At 41.8% G+C, this 18,028-nt stretch overlaps 1 protein-coding gene across 1 annotated transcript in view; it reads right to left on the bottom strand.

The window, feature by feature from the left end:
- Positions 1-4,400: 4,400 nt before the first annotated feature.
- The window catches only part of LOC115098231 (spindlin interactor and repressor of chromatin-binding protein-like), a 162,502-nt gene continuing 148,874 nt past the window's right edge, over positions 4,401-18,028 (bottom strand). The window contains exons 9-10 of the mRNA XM_029614688.1: positions 16,933-17,063; positions 4,401-5,110 (exon numbers count right to left, since the gene is read on the bottom strand). Of these exons, the coding sequence (XP_029470548.1) occupies positions 4,631-5,110; positions 16,933-17,063 (611 nt within the window). The 3' untranslated portion in view covers positions 4,401-4,630. The remainder of the gene's footprint in view (positions 5,111-16,932; positions 17,064-18,028) is intronic.

Raw genomic sequence — 18,028 nt, 5'->3', positions numbered from 1 at the left:
TAACACTTACTTCCCTCCTAACTCTTTTTTTTTTTTTTTACTTGAGGTCAGCCATTCCCTGGCTTGGGGGTGGGGGCGAGGTGGGGGAGGGGGGAGAAGGCACAAATCTTCACTGCCAATCATTCCCTCGGTCCTTCTCAAGTCTATGCCTGGCCAGGCCTCAAGACTTAAATCACTCAACTGAGGGAGGACCAATTGGGAGTCACCTCAGGAACTCAAGCGTCTTATTATTCTCCTAATCTTCTATTCCTTTTTTTTTTTGTTTAATTTTAAACTCTAGTAATCCCCATAAGGGAAATGCATGTCACATTCTGCTGGAGACAGAGAATACTGGTAGGCTGATATCGGGGCAAGGATATATGTCAGTGACGTCAGCGAGTCAGTTTTACTCTGTCTCAATCTGCTGGTAGGAGTGCATAACCCACTGCTGTTGATTGGCCTACCTGAGTACAGAGGAAGTTGCAGTTGCATCTAAAGCATCAAGGCTTTTTGGTTAAGGGTAATAACCATCACACCAGCAAGTTATCCCCATGCACCCTTTTCTTCATTTCCATCCTCTAGCTTTTAGGTATCCAAGTGTTAATCCCATGTCCCTTTGAATTCTTTGACTGTTTTCATCTTCAACACTTCCAACGGAAGGGCATTCCAGGCATCCACCATCCTCTCCATGAAGAAATACGAAGAGAATAAATCCTCTCAAGAACTTCCAGGTATGGGGTTCACAGGCTAAACCCACATCCAACCATCTCATAAAACATACACTCAGATGATTACCACTGTATAGTGCCCAAAGCAAAGAGTTAACTCCCCTATTTCACCTATCCAGGTCCTCTTCCTTCCATCCCCCAACTCTCATTACTTTCCCCATTTCAACACCTGCCTCCATCCCTTACTCCAACTACTCCAACCCTCTACATCCTAGGAACCTGAACCCCACACAGCCTACTTACCGGCATCAGTCACTCAGTGTTATCTTCTGCTAAGGACCTTTCCCTAAATCACATTCATCAAAGCCCAATCAGTACAAACACAAATAATACAGTGAACACAGAACAGAGCAAACAAGAAAAACAGCAGCAATTATGATAGCAAAACATTCTAAGTTGCTTATAAACTATCAAATCTATTATGGTGTTCTACAAATTGGCATCATAAAATAAACAGAAGAAAAAGAAAATGGCCTTCTGTGCAAAAGAAATAAAGAAAGTCAAGCAGAGCTCAAATTTTGTAGAAATAAGTGTGCTACCCAATTGTATCCAGCATAACATTTTTCCTCTGTGAAGCACTTTGAGTTGGGCTGGGAAGAGAAGCGTGATGCACAACTTTTTTTTTTAACTAACTGCGTACAGACTGGTGCAAAAGCTTTCTGTTTTGCAGCAAAAGCTGCTGAGTAGTCATAAAAACATAAGATATGCCATACTGGGTCAGACCAATAGCTCAGTATCCTATTTCCAACAGTGGCCAATCCAAGTCACAAGTACTTGGCAAGTACCCGAACATTAGATAGATCACAAGCTACTATTGCTTATTAATTACCGTCATAGCAGTTTATGGATTTATCCTCTAGGAACTTATCCAAACCTTTTTTAAACCCAGTTATACTAACTGCTGTAACCACATATTCTGGCAATGAATTCCAGAGCTTAACTATGTGCTGAGTGAAATAGAATTTACTTTGATTTGTTTTAAATGAGCTACTTGCTAACTTCATGGAGTGCCATTCTAGTCCTTCTATTAGCTGAGAGAGTAAATAACAATTTACATTAACTAGTTCAAGTCCTTTCATGATTTTGTAGACTTCTATCATATCTCCCCTCAGTTGTCTCTTCTCCAAAGTGAACAGCCCTAACTTCTTTAGCCTTTCCTCATAGGGCAGCTGTTCCATGCCCCTTATCATTTTGGTCGCCCTTCTCTGCACTTTCTCCAGTGCAGCTATATTCTTTTTGAGATGCAGTGACAAGAATTGCACACAGTATTCAAGATGCGGTCTCACCATGGAGCGATACAGAGGCATTATGACATCCTCCGTTTTATGTTTCATTCCCTTCTTAATCCTAAAATTCTGTTTGCTTTTTTGATCGCCACAGCACACTGGGCCAACAATTTCAATGTATTATCCACTATGATGCCTAGATTTCTTTCCTGGGTGGTAACTCCTAAGATAGAATCTAACATTGTGTAACTACAGCAAGGGTTATTTTTCCCTATATGCATCACTTTGCACTTGTCCACGTTAAATTTCATTTGCCATTTGGAAGCCCAGTCTTCCTAGGTCTTCCTGCAATTCATCACAATCCGCTTCAGATTTAACTACTCTGCATAATTTTGTGTCATCCACAAATTTTATCACCTCACTCGTTGTATCCCTTTCCAGATCATTTATAAATATATTAAAAAGCACCGGTCCAAGTACAGAGAATCTTCTTGCCTCATAGAACAATTCACCATATAATCTGTATGTTTTAAGGACTTCCATTTTATGGACAAAATTCAAAATCAGAGATACTACTATGTTTGCTCGGGTCACATTTTTTTTGGTGGGCCCACCTTGTGTACACTCTCTACCCATAGCCGGTCAAGCTGGGAGTGCAGATCCAGAGCCCTTGATAACCAAGTTTCAAACAGCAGCACTAAATCAGCATCAATCATTTTGTCAGACATGCCTATCAAGCAGATGTTATTCCTTCTTGTTCTGTTTTCTAAATTATCTACTTTCTCCTTCTGACTTGTTTCAAGAGCTGCTTCCAAAATCTGCACCTAATCTTCCAAGTCTGACGCATGAGATTCGGCTGCACGTACAATTCAGCTGTAAGCTGAACCATTCCATGTGCTCAAGGATCTGCTTAAACTTGCCTTGCTTTTGTAACAGTCAACAACTCCACTATAAGCTGATCCCGGGTCAGGCCCGCTTCTGTTGGCTCCAACATCTTGCCTTCATCTCTCTTCCACTTATCCTTTCCTTTGCACAGAAATTGTGTCACCATCACTGTATCCCTCAGTTATAAATTGAGGCGATAATGCTCTACAGGACAATGTCTCCTGTCAGCTAGTCAATAAAGCATTGGGTAAAGAGAATATTTGCAGCCTTTTATCGTAAACTGGGAGAGGGCCCACGGAGAGAGTCCAGCACACATCCGTCCTCTCTCAGTGCATCACATGACCTTCCCCCCCCCCACACACACACATTATGAATTATAATTGAAATTGGGCTCTCCACTCTATGTGGAGCCAATGTAAATCATGTAACATGGAAGTGACATGTTCAAATATCCTACTACCAACTAGCAATTTAGCCGCTGCATGTTGAATTAGCTGCAATACCTGAAATTGGGTCTTTGGTAGCCCACATACAAATTGTTACAGTAATCCAACTGTCCTAAAATTAATTCCCGCAACACTGATCTAAAAATGTCAGTTGGGACATTCCATGTCACATGGACCAATTTAGAAAATCATCCATGCTTGACCTCCTTTCAAATTAAATAAAATTTTGTGTGGATGTTCACTAGGGCCTCAAACAAAAAACTAAGCAAAATTTTTCAGCTGGATCTCAGTTGGTTCAAGAGCTAGAGGCAGATGAATGAAGGTCACTCAGAGTACTGTGCTCTGTGCAACTGAAAATGGCCACTTTGATCAGGCACTGCACAAAACAACTCATTAGGGGCCTGAAATTCTGAGGATTACTACAACCTCTGCAAAGTTTGGAAACTAACATGAACGTGCGATCCTTCTTATAGGCAGCAAAGTACGTGAAAAATTTTACACAAGAAATTTAAGGCCTATTTTAACTTCTCATTGCTCCTGATATATACTTTGATTAAGGCCATAACTGGATCAGTAGTCATAGCACATTACGTACATCTAGGATTTTCACTAAGAGGCTCTGCAGCCAACTGGAAGCAAAGATATAGTTACATAGACGTCACCTTTTTATGCAAATGTTTGCCATTTTTGGGGTTCAAATAGCTCTACTGGGTAGCTTTTACTTTTTTTTTTTATTTCTTTTTTATTTCTAATGTCATTTGAAAGAGCACTTTTTTTGCTACAAGATTTACCTTGTTTTGTTTTCAACCCAGCCTTGCTTTGGTCAGAATTACAGTCCCAAAGACAAGCATCATTTGCATGCGTATTGCGCTATGTTAAAAAAGTAATCTTTGGCACCCAGCTATGAAACATGCAAATGTGAAATTTTACAATGCAGCTCAGTTTACTGTGCTTACCACAGTTTTAGCTTTTGACACATTTGTTTAGGCATTTTCATAAATTAGTCAAAGTCAGTGCAAAACTTTGTACACTGATTCCTTGCATTGGTCAGTGGTGGCTGAGCCACTGCCAATTCAGCAAAACTGACAACCCCATCACTTAGGGACCACTCCAGACATCAGACAAGGTACCAGCCGCAGGTTTCCAATCTTTTATTTAAGCACAAATCAAGAAAAGGCAAGACACTACATACGAGAGTTGCTTAAACTGCAGATTTCACAAAAATTCACTTGTCTTTTTTCCTGCCTTGTAGATGCTTTTTAATGTCCCATCAATGCGTTTCAAAGTGGCTTATGAATTTTGCCTGCTAACCCATTGAATCTTTAAAGGAGAAATGCCAAGAGGTGTAAAGCTGGTATTGAGATGTTTAGCAACATTGATAGGGGTCATCATTACCAGAATCAGTTTGAGGACCTTCTGGTTCTTGTAACTTTACATTAAGGTCTTGCCTACAACGTGGACAAAGCTTTTGGCCTGGTTTAAAGTCTTTTTTTGTAATAGCTTTCAAATGATCAGCTGTAGCACAGTCAATTGACCTCAGACCTTTGATATTCCTGTGATTCTGCTTCTTGAAGGGATTACAGCAGTATTTCTGTAGAAATACAAATTTGGTCAGAATCAAAGCTTCATGATAGGAGCAAATACTGGATTCCACAGACAAACTAAAAAGTCCAGAACGCCTTTTTATTAATTCTTGATCTTCTGAAGAGAAATTCTTGATGGACTTTAAGCCACTTCTTCCAAAATAAAAACCTGATGGCTTATGGCATTCAGAACCATCATAAATTCCAATACTACAGGGACCTAATTCGTTGGTAACCTCCATGTGATCAGAATAAATGGTCGCCTAAAGATAAAAAAAATACATAAAACGAATCAAGGAAAACTTGCAAGAACACAACAGAAACAACAAAAACATCTGTTAAGCAACAGAAAAAAATCAGCTACTTTGTAGACAGGAACAGATAGAAATGATATATGGAAATTGACAGTTTCATCAAGATACATAAAACATCAGGATGGGCCAGGACTTGTCTATCAAGAGCATAATGGTGTCACAGGTCAGGGCATGTTCCCAAAATCTCTGCCACAACACAACGTTAACATATTACCATAGGTCCTTGTGAATGTGATACTTTTGCATATTCAGGCTTACAAGCAGTAAACAACATAGCACAATAAAATGTTCATTCTGAGGGGTCATTTATGTCGAAGCAAGTGCAGGAAAGCTTTTTGTGCTTACCATGCTTGTAGCAAGCATGGTAAGCACAAAAAGCTTTCCTGCACTGTAAAATTTCATATCTCTAGCTCATTTGCATGTTACAGTGCAGGGTGCCAAAGCTGCCTCTTTTTAACATAGCCCACTCACGCATGCAAATGATGCATATCGTTGGAGCCTTAATTCTGAGCAAAGCAAGATCGGGTCCAAAATGAAACAGGGTGACTTTTGTAGAAAAGATGCTCTTTCAAAGGACAAAAAAAAGAAAAGATTTAAAAACTACACAGTAGAGATATTTGCACCTAAAAATTTGCTTTAAAAAAAGTGACATTGTGTCTTTATGTAATTATATCTTTGCTTCCAGTTGCCTGTAAAACCCTAGTGCAAATCTTATATGCATATGCCATTGGCCATGACTGCTGGTCCAGTCAGAACCTGAATCAAAGTATAGGTCAGAAGCAATGAGGAATCAAAGTAGGCCTTATATTTCTTTTGTAAAATTTTTCACATACTTTGCTGGCCCATAATAAGGGAGGCAAGGTGATGTTATGTTGAAAACTTTGCAGTGGGACTTACCACCAGGGGTTGTAGTAATCCGCAAAATTTCAGACCCCTGAGAAGTGTTCTTGGGCTGCAGCACCTGAACAAAATGGCCATTTTAGGTTGCGCAGAGCATGGTACTCAGAGGTGACCTCCATTCAACTGCCTCTAGCTCTCCAACCAATGGAGATCCAGGTGAAAAATGTAGTACGGTTTTGTCTGATACCCTAGAGAACATCCATGCAAAATTTTGTTCGATTTGGACATTGTAATGGCCTCAACATTTTCAATTTGTAAAATGCTATTTTTACCTTAAAAGACAGTTTAGAATCTAAAATAATACTCACATTCATTGTCTCTGAAGAGATAGACAAAAATACCCCTTCACAAACTATCCTTTGGGGGGATTCTTCCCTATTCATAAACTATTTTTTGCAAGTTCAAAATCAGCCTATTACTCCTTAACCAGCTGCTTATGATTTCCATATAGCTATTAAAATCTAACACTGGAAAGTACCATCTTTATTGCAAGGACTATACAATTGAATAACAGCATATGAAAATACATGAATCCAAGCGATTTCAATAATTTCCCCAATGGGCACAAATACATGTTAAACAGAATACAGTGCAGATCCTTGAGGCACTCTAGATATTAGAGTCCGTCACATGGAGCAAGAATTGCCAATCTGTACCCACTGTCTTCTGTTGTGCAAAGAAGAAACAAACCATGATAGCACTACCCTAGCAACACTTATCTGACACAAAAGGCTAATCAATAGACCATGGCTCACAGTGTCAAATGCCATTGTTAGGTCTAATTGAACTAAAATGCCAGATTAACCTGTTACGTTCTGTGTGTTAAACTAGGCAGTGGGCCCTTGGGCCATGGGAAGAGATGACGCCACCCACAGGGAGGAGCCCTATGGGGACTCACCACGACAGGCGGGATCTCAGCAGTGATAGACAACAGAGGCAATAGCTTTATTATGCAGCAAGACTAATCCGAGGAGCGGGTTAATAGACTCAGTCCAAGTAAATAGCCTGCAAGCAGGCTTCTCCAATAGTGGTCCGCAGAGTGGGGTAACCTGGGAAATACTTCCTCTAGATGAGAGTTGTGCAGATGGTCTCCGGTAGTGGTCCGCAGTGTGGGGTAGGCCGGAGGCTGAAGCTGGAAGTTGCACAAGGTAGTACAGATCTGGTAGTGGCCCACACCGCGAGGTAACCCGGGGAATACCTTCTCTTGATGAAGCTTTGTGCAGGCGATCTCTGGTAGTGGTCTGCAGTGCGGGGTAGGCCGGACGCCGGTGGTAATGGTTGCACAAACAGAATGGATCCGGTAGAGGTCCGCAGAGCGGGATAACCCGAGAATCCACACAATGAAGGAAGAGGAAGGTGAAGAGCAGGTCCAGTACTCACTCAGAGTCAGAGGAAGCCAGTTGTAGAGTAGGCACAGAGGAGACCCGAAACAGGAGCACTGGATGGTCGTCCGAGGAACAGTGATGAAGCTCACTGGAAGGAAGGTGAGACAGGTAGAGATGGCTCTCCGAGGAGCGGATAGCCCTAGGTGCGACAAGGCCCCCGAGGAGCGGGTACCGAAATCACCCAGACAGGAACAGCAAAGCAAAGTCCCAGAATGGCGGAATTAAGCAGGACAGGAATCCTTGCTAACTCATAGCTTGGATAGTCAGTTGAGCTTAAGTAATGTAGGCAGATGACGTCATGCGGTGGGGACGCCCCCGAGGTTCCCGCCATGACACGTACAAGAAGGGGTCAGGCGCGCACGCACGCGTGTGCGCTAGGTTACCCCGGATGCAATATGGCTGCCGGGAGCATACACGCCGTCCCGGGCATGCCATGGAGGTTGGCGTGTGGAAGTGGAGGTGGCCATCCTCCCTAGACTCGGTGCTATAGGAAGAAAGGAGGTAAGCAACAAAGGTCGCAGCCGTCTGCAACCGACGGGCGCAACATAACCATGTTCTAATCTACAATAAAGCAAGCCCAACAATGACAATAATAAGTCTCTGTACTGTTAGCTTTCCTGAATCTATATTGCTGGTCATCCAATAAAGCATTCTCCATCAAGAATCAATGCAACTGTGTCAAATCCCTTACACTTTACTCAAAAGACAGAAGATTTGACACTGGCCAATAATTTGATAACACTTTCGGCAAAGGGCTGAATTCTTTTGTAATGGCCTAACAGTTGCCATTTTTAATTGATGAGGCACATGATCTTCAACAAGCGACCTGTTTACAATCATTCTTATAATGCCAAAGGAGACATCTTTCAGATTTTTTACAATGTGAAACAGACATGGATCTAACCTAGAGTAAGTAGACTTCAATTTCCTTATTACTAAATGACTTTCTATAAGGGTAATCTGTCTAAAAGTAGACTCGTTATCATCCTGTGTTGCCACGTGTGCTCATTCATAGATGCACTAATTGCTGAATCCAGCTGTGAATGCATAGTTAGGATCTCATTCTCAAAATAATTCTATCACAGATAATCCCTAATATGCAATGCTGATTTCAATGTAAAACCCTTAGCAATAGAGAACTCAAGTGGTTGACATTGTTTTTCCAACTTCAAAGCTACATGATCACATTTTACTGACAGTTAATCCTATATTTCTGCAACAAATAGGCATAATGACCTTTAGAAGAATTGTCCTGTTAGCTCTACTTTTTTTCAACTTTCCTAAGCATCTCCCCTGAAAACCAAGAGGCATATTTAAAAAACATCATGTTCTTACCTCTTTTAGCTCCCTTATTATAAGCTTCTGCTAAGGTGGAAAAGCATTGGTTGGTCAGATGTTCCAGGAATAATTCTTTACTAGTACCATCAGCAGCCCTTAAATTACAGACCTTACCAAATTCTTGCAACTCGATAACAGATCTAATTTGCTTCTTACACTGATGCTTACAAAGGTCCTGTTTTAAGTCAACAGCCACATTAAATAAAATTAAGGAATGATCTGATCACAACACTTCGAAGTCACGAAGCTTAGTGAGTAATTTAGCCCAATCTACATACCAAAACAGCAGGTCCAGAAAACTTCCTTTTGAGACATTTAGGAGTCTAATCAAAGACCTTTCTTCACATCATACAACAAACATCAATTTTACAAAAAACTTCATGTAATGATTATGCAACAGTACTAACAGAAAAAATCAAGATGCTGAATCAACAAGTCACTTATTCTTACCCTCTAATAGCAACAGTAAATCTATCTGCACAAGATAAATGGTCATCATTTGACAGAGTTTACAAACTAGAGATAAGCTAAATTATAGCCAAACTAAACTAAAAACGCATTCCTTGACCCGATACCAGCCACCCTACTAAAGCAAGTAAACCAGACAATGACCACAACAATCACAATGCTAGTCAACCACGCCCTTGAGGAAGGTTATATGCCCAAAGGTCTATAACAGGCAATTATAAAACCTATTTTAAAAAATAAATCTGGAAGTCCTGTTGATTGGAATTACTACCATCCGATCTCCAACTTAACCTTCAATGCGAAAATGCTTGAAAAAGCTGTCCTTACCCAACTGGAAAATCACCTTGAAGATAATAAAACACTTTATCCTAACCAATTTGGATTCCGGAAAAACCACTCAACTGAAACTCTTCTTCAGTCCTTAACTGATCCTATTTTACAAGGTTTTGACTTAAACAAATCATACTGCCTAGTGTTAATTGCTCTAACAGCTGCCTTAGACACTGTTAACCATAACCTGTTATGCCAACAATTAAAATACATCAGAATAAATGGAAATGTACTAAAATGGTTCATCTCTTTCCTCACAGATTGATCATGCCAAGTAAAACTTGATAATTACTTGTCCGACACCTTCCAAAGCACAACTGGAGTTCCACAAAGATCAGCATTATCAGCAACTTTATTTAATATATACATGCTGCCAATATGCAAATTACTAACTGACATGGGTTTAAACTTCTTTCTATGTGCAGATGATCTTCAGTTCTATATCCCTCTATCTAAATTGTTTGAAAGAACAACACCTCGAATTTCTGAATATATGATTAAAACAAAAGAAAAACTAGCTCAATGGAAACCCTTAATGAACCCCCCAAAAACTGAAATAATTTGGTTAAACTGCAGCCCACAAAAAACTATACCCCCAGGGATAGATTTCAGATGTTGCCAATTAACCCCTGCAACCCAAGTGCAAGATCTAGGGGTCCAAATCGATGAAAAGACCACACCCCGATTCCAGCCTTTCTGCTTCTCACATAGAAACACTTCCAGAAGACTCACCTACCAGAAAATGCTGTACCCAACATAAGCAAGCCCATGACATGAAACTGTTGAAAATTACCTGAAGAGCAAGAACAGCTACTTCAAAACACTATTTCAGGACTCTCTCTATCCTTCGGTCCAGAGCATCCAATGGAATGGTTGTTTTCTTTGCAACTGCCGAAACTAAGGCATCAATCTTTGGGTATTTGAACAACTGTAATTCCTCAACTGGCAGTGGATATAACAGACATAGCTCTGCCCACACATAAACCAGCCTCTGGCGAGACTCATTCCGTTTTAACCAGAACTCTTACTATTCTGTGAAAGGGAAAAGTTCTAACTGGTCTATGAAGACCCTCCAAAATAGGATCCTCTTCTTCCACTCTGTTTCCATGGGAGCTTCTTTTTACCTAGGTCTATGAAGGCCTGGGCTCACCTTTCCTGAAGAACCTGACAATTCAAGGATCATCTCCTTCCACTGGAGAAACTTCCCACTCCCTCCAAGGATCACCCCCACTCTGGGTCACTATATCCCTCCAGAAGGTCTCCCATGGACTCCACTTCTGAAAATACAGCTCTAGCCACATCATCTTCCTGCTCTAACCTTGATCTTTTTGCCTCACTGACTTAAAACATCTTTTTTTAGTGAGCTTAGGATTGAAACAGATTTCCCAGAGGTTTGTCTCACTTAAGAGAAAAGGTCTCATTCATAAGCAAAAAAAATTAGGCAGAAAACCCAGAGGATTCAGAAATATTCTCAGAAAATTCAAAGCTGCTGATGCCTTCCTGAATCCTGGCTTTCCCTCTCCCCACTGGGGACAAAAATTAGAGAATTCTAATTCAACCATGCTGCGCTACTAGCTTGAGATTTTAAAATGGCTGCCACCATTTTTCCTGCTTGCTCAGCTCCCCCAGAGGCACTGCTTTCAGACCCAGGAACAAATGATATGCTGGGTCCCAGGGCTCCATCCTCCAACACTGAAATTGCCACAGGAGACTCTCCAGTAGCTGCCTCAGTCCTTGCCAACCATACATCTAAATAACTGAAGCACACTCCTACCATTGCTGAGCAGCTGCAGTGACTCCTGCCCACACCACATGCTTCCTGTGCTCCACAGGAGTTGCCATAATAATGGCCCGCCAAAGAAATTCAGTACCACAGTTCGCCTCTACTTACCTGCCAGGGATAGGAAACTGCAGAGTCAAGGCCCCTTCGGAATGCTAGCCAGGAGAATAAAGACACCCAATCCCCTGTAATTATGTTCACCCCTTTTTTTTGAAGCTTTAATAAAAATCTCAGAGTATACGTCCCAAAAAGGGGAGGAATTCTGCCCAGCTGCAAGACTTCAGATTCAGTCATCCTCACAAGGAACAGACTCAAGTCCCAAGCCAAGGGAGGAGAAGAAGCCAGACTCCATGCTGAAACAGGAGGGAAGCAGCACCACTGGCTTTATCATCCTGTCTTAATCCGAGGACCAAGCTAAGAGAAGGGCCACCAACCCCCACCCCTGCTCCTAGGAACTCTTATAGGGCACAGTGAAGCCTGCAGGACTTTTTAGTATTTCTCTATCTCCAGCAGTTGTTAGGGGTGTTGAATCTTGCAGCATAGTTTAACTGTATAAGGAGTAAAAATAGCGCGTCGAAAACACACGGCCAAACACGGGCTAACAGTGCGCTCCGCTGGAGCGCACTTTACTGTATCGGCCCATTAGAGAGTAAGCAACCCAGATTTCACTGTGGAGAATAGACTATTATGAGAACAAACTGCCTGTCTGAATTTGCTGTCAGTCCTTGAGAGGTTGCCCAGATAGTAATGGGACATAAAGGTATGAACTGATGACCAAGTCGCAGCTTTGCATATGTTTGAGAGGCACTTTTTGTAGATGAGCAATGGAAGAGGCCATAGCTCTTACTTGATGAGCTTTTTCAGTCTGTGATTTCTAAGGCTAATGGTATAGTAGAGCTGTGCTTCAGGTTAGAATTTCGTGTTGGGGGGCCCCCCCCCCCCCCCCCGGGGATTTCTTTTTTCCGCGGTTTGGGATTTTTTTTCGGGGGCCCCGATTTTCGGGTTAGTGCGCACTAACTCCCAATAATTCACTAATGGGGAGTTAGCGCGCACTAACCCAAAAATGAAAATCGATTTTCGGTTCTCCCGAACCATTCCGAATTAGGTAATTTCGTTGAAATTGCCTAATTCGGGAAATACGATTGTACATTCCTAATGTATAGTAGTGTTGAATGCAATCTGCTATCTAGTTGTTAACTGCTACACCAAGTTTGTTGGGGTCATATGACACAAAGAGCTAAAACTTGGTGATGTGGTTGAGTTCTTTTTTTATAGTAAGCCAAAGCTCGATGGACTGATCAATATGGAAAGCAGAGACAACCTGTGAAAAAAATGTCAGGTGAGTGCAGAGGACCACTCTATTGTGAAAGCATTGAACATATGGAAGATAGTGAATGAGGGCTTGGAGTTTGCTAACTTCTGGCCGATTTCTTTGCCATAAGGAATAGTACTTTCCAAGTCAAGAATATGAGAAGCAAACTCCAAATGGTTCAAAAGGTGGCTTCATCAGCTAAGAGAGGACAACACTCAGATCCCATGACACTGGAGGCTTTTGAACTGGCAGTTTGACATTCCACAATCCTTTCATGAATCTGAATACCAATGGGCAAGTTGAAACAGGTCTATCATCAAGAGGTACATGGTACGCTGCTATGGCGCTAAGAGATATCCTTATAAAAGATGTAACAAGGCCTGATTTAGAAAGGAAGAGCAAGTACTTTAGCAAATTCTTGGGCTTGCAAGAAAATGGGTTTGAGGCATGTTAACACCATGTGGAATATCTTTTCCATTTAAGCTGTAGGCTTTTCTTGTTAGAACATAAGAACATAAGAAAATGTCATACTGGGTCAGACCAAGGGTCCATCAAGCCCAGCATCCTGTTTCCAACAGTGGCCAATCCAGGCCATAAGAACCTGGCAAGTACCCAAAAGCTAAGTCTATTCCATGTTACCATTGCTTATGGCAGTGGCTATTCTCTAAGTGAACTTAATAGCAGGTAATGGACTTCTCCTCCAAGAACTTATCCAATCCCCTTTTAAACACAGCTATACTAACTGCACTAACCACATCCTCTGGCAACAAATTCCAGAGTTTAATTGTGCGTTGAGTAAAAAAGAACTTTCTCCGATTAGTTTTAAATGTGCCCCATGCTAACTTCATGGAGTGCCCCCTAGTCTTTCTATTATCCGAAAGAGTAAATAACCGATTCACATCTACCCGTTCTAGACCTCTCATAATTTTAAACATCTCTATCATATCCCCCCTCAGCCGTCTCTTCTCCAAGCTGAAAAGTCCCAACCTCTTTAGTCTTTCCTCATAGGGGAGCTGTTCCATTCCCCTTATCATTTTGGTAGCCCTTCTCTGTACCTTCTCCATCGCAACTATATCTTTTTTGAGATGCGGCGACCAGAATTGTACACAGTATTCAAGGTGCGGTCTCACCATGGAGCGATACAGAGGCATTATGACATTTTCCGTTTTATTCACCATTCCCTTTCTAATAATTCCCAACATACTGTTTGATTTTTTGACTGCCGCAGCACACTGAACCGACGATTTCAACGTGTTATCCACTTCCTGGCCAACACCATTATGTCTTCCATGTCTTTGAGCAGAAAGATTTGCAATCACTGTTTGTTCAGCATTCAAGCTATCAGGTTGACAGCTGGAAGGTATGAGTGAAAGAGGGTGTTGTCCTGAGTTAGCAAGGCAGGTTCTTTTCCCAGATGGATTTGAGGACTGCTGGAAAGCTGCACGAGATATGCATACCAAATCTGTCTGGGCCATGCTGGAACTATAAGAATCAGCAGAACCCGATTCTGCACTGTTCTGGAGATCAATGGTATTGGTGAAAAAACATTCATGAGACTGGTGTTGTAGTTGAGTGGGAAAGCATCCTGGGCTAGTCTCAGCTTTCTGTTTTGTTCTGAAGCGAACAGGTTTGATTGTTAAGAGACTCCTAAAATTTAACAGCACGTCGACTGCTGCACAGATAGAAAACTCTGGTGAGACGATCCACTATCATGTTCAATATTCCTGCACGATAAGTGGCTTGTAAGAGTGATTCTCGCAGGCTGACTGTTAAATTCTCAGTGCCTCCTAGCAGAAAGACCATGACCCCGTGCCACCCTGTTTGTTGATGTAGCACATGGTGACCTAGTCATCTGGATAAGAATGCTTCTCCCTTGAAAAAGATTTGTGAAAGGTACGAGAGCGTAGCTGATTATTCTCAGTTCCAAAAAACTGATTTGAAGGAAACGTTTTGCGAGAGATGAAGTGCCTTGGTTTCAAATGGATCCTGGGTGCGCGCCCCCTCCCTTCGTGGTGGCATCCATCGCCAAGGTTACCTGATATAAGAGAACGCGAAACGGTGCTCCCTGTTGAAGAATGACAGATGTCAACCACCAGCATAATTCCTGTCTCATTTCTTCGGACAACCTTACTGTCATTGACCAGGATTGAGTCAGTTGACCATATTAAAAGCGCAGAACCCACTCTAAGTGGCAGATTTGAAGGCGGGCTAGTGGAAGTACATGAACAGCTACCGCCATATGACCTAAAACAACACTTTGGCTGTCAAGCATCATGAGAATAGCAGGTGTACTGCTACCACCATGAGGCATTTGGTGAAGACTCTCAAAACTGGCAACAGGCCAAAGCAAACACCTTGTATTGGTAGTGGGAAGAATCCACCTATAAGTGAAGGTAACACCAGTGGGATGGATGTATGGATATTTTACCATATGCGTTCTTTAAGTTGAGGGCACATATCCATTCCTCCTTCTGTCTATAAGAAATTATGATATTCAAGGAATTCATTTTGAATTTCTCTCAGAGAAGAGATTTATTTAGGATTCTTAGATCCAAAATGGGTTTCACTCCTCCCAATATTTTGGGGCTGAGAAAGTACCGGGAGTAAAAACCCTTTCCACGATGGAGTGTAGGGACTGGTTCTATCACTTTCTGCTGAAAAAGCGAGTCCACTTCCAGAAGGAATTCATTCAAGTGAGCCTGATCTAGATTAGAGATCAAACAATGCGGAAGAGATGGTAGCCAGGAGAAACGCAAACAGTACCCAAACTCCATGATTTTGAGGACCGAAATGTCCTTGGTTTTGTGGCACCATTCCTGTAAAAAGGATTGGATTCTGCTTTCCACCCAACTGGTTGGATGCTGAGTTTTTCTGAGGATCATAAAATACACCAACACTTTGGTAAGGCCTGTTGTGTTGTTGTAGGCTGATAGTGCTTGCGTGGTTGGGATCTGGTCAGAGGTTGTTGTTGCTGAGCCAAAAGGGGTAGGAGCTGATACCTGTGAAAAGGTCTGAAAGGATACCTTTGAAAGTACAGTCTCTTGTACAAGTAGAAGGAGTGTCTCGAAGATGGAGGCTGCTTGGGTCCCATCGAGAGAGATTGGACCACTACATTTGTTCTTTTATTTGGGCCACCGTTTCTATGAGCTTTTCTCCAAACAATTTCTCCCCTGAGACATGGCACATCTAAGAACATAAGAACATAAGAAAATGCCATACTGGGTCAGACCAAGGGTCCATCAAGCCCAGCATCCTGTTTCCAACAGTGGCCAATCCAGGCCATAAGAACCTGGCAAGAACCCAAATCTAAGTCTATTCCATACTAATTTCTGATGGATATTGTCACGAATACTGCTGGCTCTGAACCAGTCCTTACGTCGAGCTTCAACCAAGGTTGAGGTAGTACGTGATACAGTATCAAAGAACTAATAGAGTGAAGGAAGTGTCATATACACTCTTCCACTCCTAAAAGTGGCTGAGCCTAGTAATGTCCTTTGTCAGCCTGTGGTGGGGAAGGTTTTAATTTCTGTATACAGTCCTGCAAATACTGCATCATATAGAATTGGCAAACAAAGATGCAAGTTAACATGGCGCTCTGAAAGACTTTCTTCTCAAGTATCCAAGTCTGATCTTTTCCTGGGGTGAATTTGAAAAAATTCTTGTTTACTTTGCCTTCTTCAGGGCCAATTCTACAACCATGGATTGATGAGGTAATTGAACTATTTCAAACCCTAAACTTTTGAACCCTAAACTTAAGGTCTAACTTTTTTTTGTTTTAGGCATACGAAATATAGAGTTTTCCCACATTCTCATCTATAACTGATTCAGAATGTTGTGAACTGGTAAAGCCACTGGTTCTGATGCCAGTTTTTCAATAAACTTTGAATAAGTTAGGTCCTCCGGAGGCGATGTATGGTCCAGAAGCGGGTCAGAAGGGGGCGCTAGAGATGTTGTGAAGTAAATGGACATGTTTTCCCTCAGCTCCCACAACCATGTATTATATATATCTTTTACTTTGTAAAATCCTTTAAAAAAAAGTAAACTGACTGATGAGTAAAACACAGTCAAATGCTCTCTCCCAGAAATGTGGGCAGAGCAGGGGTCTCCTGTCAAGAAACTGGAAAAAAGAACAACTAGATAAAGTAATTCAGGAGCTGCAGGAAGCTGAAGGAGAAGATAGTGATGGAGACACTGGTATTTCCTTGGTGTTAGTGGCCACCAAAGGGGTTATGGAAAGACTAGCAACTAAAATTCATACCTCGGTGGATGCTCGGCTTGGCCCAACTGGTGTCATCTGTGAACGAGATCTCAGAGCGCACGGATGCAGTCGAGGAACAGGTGGAGAAACTGAAGCAGTCTCTGATGGATGTCTGCCGCAAACTATACGTCCTGGAAAGAAACCAAAAGCAGATATTGGACAAAACAATTTAAAGAACAGGAGCTGGAGAAATAATATCTACGGGAGAAAACTGAAGAGTCAGATATGGGAAACATTTTTGCCATATGGCTGCCACAGCTCCTTCACATGGTGATCAGGCTCTCAGGCCTTAAAATTGATCATTTGGCCTAGGCAGGACGTGCCAGCTTGGCCTACAGCAATCATAATTTGCATCCATAATTTTGCCGATAAAGTGTGCCAGGCTGGCCAACTACAATACCAACTCCAAGATTTATATATTTCAAGACTTCTCTGCAGAAGTGCAAAGGAAACAGCAAGTGTTTCAAGCAGTTAAGCAAGAGCTGCACTTGGTTAATGTGACTTATGCTCTGCTATATCCTGCTACAAGTAAACCATGATGGAATGACACGCATTTTTAATTCTGTGTGCAAAGCTGAATATCTCAAAGCGAAACAATGGGATTCAGAAACCCCTTGCAACATGCTAGTACCTGCTCCACTGAACTTACCTGCTGATTTTCCTGCTGCCTTGCTCTACTATGGCTCTGTAAGGCAGGCTAACTGTGCAGAGTGGACAGAATGAACTTTTTGTGAACCGAGGGGCAAAGCAGGAAGGACTGGTCTTTTTCATATTTCTGTTTTAAATCCATATTTACCTTTTCATTTTTTTTTTAAATCTTTATCCTCTCTCATCCATTACAGGCCTGGAATGATTTACGCCATTGCTAGGATGCATGCATGTCGATTGCATCTAACCTACTAAATATAGCTGGGACTCAGCACACAGTCTAACATTTTCTTTACAGTTTTTTTTTTAACTTTATTTCTTTTTGCCTTCTGTCTTTCTTAACTGTTTGAAAATTGAAGGGGGCTGCAGTGAGGGGGCAGTGAAGTGGGGGGGGTGAGGTAGGGAGAGATAGGATGGGTGGGTTATTGATTTTCTCATTCAGGATGGA

This window comes from Rhinatrema bivittatum, chromosome 8 (genome assembly GCF_901001135.1).
Source record: "Rhinatrema bivittatum chromosome 8, aRhiBiv1.1, whole genome shotgun sequence".
Classification (NCBI taxonomy): domain Eukaryota; kingdom Metazoa; phylum Chordata; class Amphibia; order Gymnophiona; family Rhinatrematidae; genus Rhinatrema; species Rhinatrema bivittatum.
This window is presented reverse-complemented; position numbering and strand designations above follow the sequence as displayed.